The 6,000-nt window shown below is 38.7% G+C and overlaps 1 protein-coding gene across 1 annotated transcript in view; it reads right to left on the bottom strand.

Moving 5' to 3' along the window:
- The window catches only part of adamts18 (ADAM metallopeptidase with thrombospondin type 1 motif, 18), an 82,067-nt gene that overhangs the window by 31,534 nt on the left and 44,533 nt on the right, over positions 1 to 6,000 (bottom strand). The window contains exon 11 of the mRNA XM_072671393.1: positions 4,966 to 5,114. Within this exon, the coding sequence (XP_072527494.1) occupies positions 4,966 to 5,114 (149 nt within the window). The remainder of the gene's footprint in view (positions 1 to 4,965; positions 5,115 to 6,000) is intronic.

Genomic DNA, 6,000 nt, shown 5'->3' with positions numbered 1-6,000 from the left:
TAGAAGATCTGGTGACTCCTGAACGTGGTGGACATTTATGGGACGTTAAGAATTGAGAGCATGGTTGGTGAGGAGTGTAAAGTGGTACAGGCCTCCTCCATAAACCTCAGGAATACCACACTGTGCCACATGAGAAGGAAGAAAAGCCACCCTTTCTCTGCAGGGAGAGGTGAGCCGTGAGCAAGCCGGTACAGAGAAGGTTTGTGAAGAAGCTGCAGGTTTTAAAGTGGAGACACACTTTGGGATGTTCACCCACAGACCAACCTCAAAGTGAAGGTCTGCAGACTAGACCTTTTCTACTGGCGTTCACTGTGAGTGTGTGTCTGTGTTTCTGTGTGTGTTAGCAGTCCATCTACAGCTCCTCACTGGCTGTTCACACTTGGAGATCTGAAGGAACAGGTGGGACTTCCACAAGCACTTAAAGATCAGTCATCAACCAAACACTCACGGATTGATCAAACACACAGAGGCATTCCAGCAGAAGAACGCTCACAAAGTAGAAGATTGACATTCCCCCAATGATGCTGACCACAAACACACACACACACACACACACACACACACACCTGTAAGTCTGCTTTTTTTAAATATTAGGAGAACACACAGAAACGAGAGGAGCAGAGAAGAGAAGAAAGGAGAAGAGAAGAGAAGAGAAGAAAGGAGAAGAGAAGAGACGAGACGAGAAGAGAGGAGAGGAGAAGAGAAGAGAAGAAAGGAGAAGAGAAGAGAAGAGAAGAAAGGAGAAGAGAAGAGACGAGACGAGAAGAGACGAGACGAGAAGAGAGGAGAGGAGAAGAGAGGAGAAGAAAGGAGATGAGAAGAGAAGAGACAAGATGAGATGACAGGAGAAGAGAAGAGAGGAGTAGAAAAGAGAAGAGAAGAGAAGAGAAGAAAGGAGAAGAAATGAGAAGAGAAGAGAAGAGAAGAGAAGAGAAGAGAAGAGAAGAGAAGAGAACAGAAGAGAAGAGAAAGGATGAGAAGAGAAGAGAGAAGAGAGGAGAAGAGAGGAGATGAGAAGAGAAGAGAAGAAAATAGAAGAAAGGAGAAGAGAAGAGAAGAGCAGAGCAGAGAAGAAAGGAGAAGAGACAAGAAGAAATGAGAAGAGAAGAGAAGAGAAAGGATGAGAAGAGGAGAGAGGAGAGGAGAAGAGAGGAGAAGAAAGGAGATGAGAAGAGAAGAGAGGAGACGAGATGAGATGACAGGAGAAGAGAAGAGAAGAAAATAGAAGCGAGGAGAAGAGAAGAGAGGAGAAGAAAGGAGTAGAAAAGAGAAGAGAAGAGAAGAAAGGAGAAGACAGGAGAAGAGAAGAGAAGAAAGGAGAAGAGAAGAGAAGAGAAGAAAGGAGAAGAGAAGAGAAGAGAAGAAAAGAGAAGAGAAGAGAAGAGAAGAGAAGAGAAGAGAAGAGAAAGGATGAGAAGAGAGGAGAAGAGAAGAGAAGAAAATAGAGGAAAGGAGAAGAGATGGGAGGAGAAGAGATGGGAGGAGAGGAAAGGAGAAGAGAAGTAAAGAGAAGAGAAGAGAAGAGAAAAGAGGAGAAGAGAGGAGAGGAGAGGAGAAGAGAGGAGAGGAGAGGAGAGGAGAAGCCTTTAAAAAGTTTGCAGGCATGTGTTTTAAGCGTCAGCCACTGAGATCATCAATGAGAAACATCAGCATTGCTGAAGTTCCTGTAGAACCAAAATCGTGTCTGAAATCTTATAATCAGTTTCATTATTAAAGGTCGGTCAGACTGATTATACTGCAAACCACGCCTCTCTCAATGGACCAGACTGAATGTATAGCAGCCGGAGATGCCATCACACTAATGAGAATAGCAGAGCTACATACAGCAAGCTAACTGGACAGTTTTAGAGGACGCACTCAGCCAAGTCTCCAAAGATCCTCTCTGTTAATTTGACCAGGAAAAATATTAGACTTTAAAGGATTAGATGAACCATGAACATCAAGACGTGCTATATCACTCTACGAGGCTTCTGACCTCATTAGCAGACCTCAAAGTGTTTGACCGGTTTACAGCTACACAGCCTTATACACAGCAGGGGGCGCTGCACTGTGTCATGACACATTCCTCCCATAACCATCATTAAACATGTTCTTGCATTGCAGTAGAGCTTCTGTCGGCTCATATGGGAGCAGCTCCCAGCGCACTTCTGTTTTTCCAGTCCTAGTCAGTCCTGGTAAGGGTTAACTCAGCCATGCAGACTCACGTATTCCTGCAGGTTGTAGGTTATATGGAACGCTATAGGCTGACCCACGTGTCTCTGCCTGTCTCAGCATGTGTTCTCTCTCCTCTCTCGGGATGCATTAACATCCTTCAAGGGAAAGGAAACACAGGGCTGCTTATATCTGATTTACACACCCTGTACACAAAGAGCTGGGCAAAGAGCTACGAACCACACTGAGACAGCGGAAAATTCAAAACAATAAAAAGCTTTAATGGGTGAAGTATCTCCAATTCAGGACTGAGTGAGGGGTAATTCTTACATTTTAAATATATATATATATATATATATATATATATATATATATATATATATATATATATATATATATTTAAAAGAGCCAATACACAGAATAATTCATAGTGGATACTGAAAATCATAGCAGATACTAAATCATTTATAGTGGAGACTGGATCCGGAGTTATTTATTGTAGACGCTGAATAATTCATAGTGGATACTGAATAATTCATAGTAGATACTTAATCATTCATAGTGGACGCTGGATATATAGTGGATACTAAATAATTCATAGTGGACACTGAATAATTCATAGTGGATACTAAATAATTCATAGTGGACGCTAATTAATTCATAGCAGATATTATATAATTCATAGTGGACGCTGAATAATTAATAGTAGATACTAAATAATTCATAGTGGATGCTGAATAATTAATAGTAGATACTAAATAATTCATAGTGGACGCTGAATAATTCATATTAGATATTAAATAATTCATAATGGACGCTGAATAATTCATAGTAGATACTAAATCATTCATAGTGGACGCTGAATAATTCATATTAGATATTAAATAATTCATAATGGACGCTGAATAATTCATAGTAGATACTAAATCATTCATAGTGGACGCTGAATAATTTATAATGGATACTAAATAATTAATAGTGGATACTGAATAAATCATAGTGGACACCTGAATAATTCATAGTGGATACAAAATAATTCATAGTAGATATGAAATAATTCATAGTGGACACTGAATAATTTATAGTAGATACGAAATAATTCATAGTGGACGCTGAATAAATCATAGTGGACGCTGGATATATAATGGATACTAAATAATTCATAGTGGATACTGGATGTATTGTCTAAGAACCTAAAGGTTCGGTATCAGTTTATCCACTGAAATATAAAACATCTCCTGAAAGGTTCTTCTGTGACATCAAATACAGAACCACATACAGAACCCCTTAGGCCACCTATTACTGCTACGTGTGTAAACACCACAGTACTTACATAAACCAAACTCCAAACAAAACCCAACTCATTAACTAACTCATGACTTGGTCCCAACAAAGAGAGTTACACACACACACACACACACACACACACACACACACACACCAGTTCTCCTTGCCAGAAGGAATTTTCAGCACGCCAGTGTTTTCCTGCCAACTGGAGCAGAGACAGTGGAGGATTTAGCCTTTGTGGAGAGAAGACACACACTGCATGTTCTTCAGGCTGAAGAGTGTATCTGTCTGTGTGTCTGTATGAAGCCTCTGAGGGGATTTCCTCTCCAGAAACACAGAGAGATGCCAACAGGCAGCCGAACACTGAAGAGGAACCAATTCATATTATCCAGTCTCATCTAAAAGCACCTGCAGCTAGAAAAAACTCACAGCTACCTGCCGACACACGCACAGAGGAAGCACCTGGGCTTACACACACACACACACACACACACACACACACACACACATGCACACACATGCACACACACCTATATGAATGTATGTTGAGGAAACATCTACTTAAGTAATCACACTCTTATGTGAAATACATTATATGCATACTTCTTAAAATATGTTTAATAATGTTTTTGCGGTTATAATAGATGTGATAATAGATAGATGATTTTTACTGTGCATTGTGTTAAATAAATAAACTATTAAACTGTTTAAAAGACTCTATACACTCAATAACTCGCTAAATAATTATTAGTAGTTATGAAATAGCAGACATGAAAAATTATGGGATATGTGGGAATAAGTAATAATGAATACTGAATAATTCATAGTGGATACTAAATAATATAATAACAGATACTGAATAATTCATTATGTAAATTATATACTTATAATTTTCATAATTATTTATGATCGATACTGAATGACAGTAGATAATTAATAGTTCATTCAGTAAATACTGAATTATTCATAGTGGATACTCAAGAATAAATAACACAAACTGAATAATTAATAGTGAAACTTGAATACGTAACAGTATATGCTAAATAATTCATAGTGGATAATTAGTCATTAATAGTAAACACTGACTAATTCACTGTACTAACTGAAAACATAATATTTAATAATTCACAGTAAATACTGAATTATTCAATACAAAACACAGAATATGTAATAGTGGACAGTGAATACTGAATAATTAATCGTAGATATTGACTAATTCATAGTAGATATTGAATAATTCATAGTGGAAATTTTTTGTACTAAAATTCATTGTACTAACTGAAAACACCGTATTTAATGATTCATAGTAAATACTGCCTATTTAATAAAACAAAACACATGAATAAGTAATAGTGGACAGTGGATATTGAATATTGAATAATTGATAGTATATACTGTATCTCTGACTGTAAATACAGCAGTGTTACAGAGTACAGTGTCTTTGGAAACCTTCTGAATTAAAAATCAGTATTTCAGGTATTCCTAAACCATGGATGTTGTCAGTAAGAGTGCTTGTTGTAGATTTACCTGGGGCTGTTGCAGGATCGCTCCCGGTACATCACCCCTCCTCCACAGGTTCTGGAACATTCAGACCACTCGGACCAGCCTGACCACTGTCCATGAACCGCCTTCGGACCGTGATCCCCCAGCTTCACACACTGACCCCTCCGACACCACTGCACAACAACAACAAAGGGAGGATTATACAGATTGGCACTGTCATGCAAAAACCTAGCATCTTCAAAAGCGGAACTTTTCAGGAGTTGGAAAAAAACTTCTTAACTTTTAATGGAAGAAAATGTACAAATATTTGATTCCAGGTCATTTCGGAGCATTTCTATTGGTCCGTTCATCACGACATTCTGATACAATACAAAGAACAACAGCCAGATTCACATTTTGTCCAAAAGTGAAAAAGCGCAATATACACTACATGTCCAAATGTTTGTGGACACCCTTTCTAATGAATTCAGCTGCATTCAGCTGCTTTAAGTTGCACCCATTGCTGACATAGACGTGCAAATAAATTTTAATATAAATATAAATATAAATATAAATATCGTGATTTAATATTTTTTATCATATCGTGACAGAGAAAAAGAGAGAGAGAGAGAGAGAGAGAGAGAGAGAGAGAGAGAGAGAGTTTTGGGGAATGTGAGGTTAAGAGTATCAGCGGATGAATCTTGGAGTGTGCTGGTTTGGGACAAAGCCCAGTAATACACCTGGAGAACAAGGCCGAATGGAGCCAAGCCACACACACACACACACACACACACACACTCGCACAACCACTCGTACACATCAACACCTCTCCCCTCACTCTCTCTCAGCTTACACAGCGGAAAGACGAGCAGAAGAACCGAATCCTTATTCTAAACATTTAACACACTCAACACAGCAGTGTTTGGGAGGTAGAGAGACATAGAAAGACAGAAAGAAAGTAAGAGTGAGAGAGCTGTATGGACGAGGCCCACATCCACTTCCATTTATGGCATTTGTCTGAAGCTCTTTTCCGGAGTGACTTACAGGTAAATTGTGTTACACAGGTAGGAGAATGAAGAG

The sequence above is a fragment of the Salminus brasiliensis genome, chromosome 25 (genome assembly GCF_030463535.1).
Source record: "Salminus brasiliensis chromosome 25, fSalBra1.hap2, whole genome shotgun sequence".
NCBI lineage: Eukaryota > Metazoa > Chordata > Actinopteri > Characiformes > Bryconidae > Salminus > Salminus brasiliensis.
This window is presented reverse-complemented; position numbering and strand designations above follow the sequence as displayed.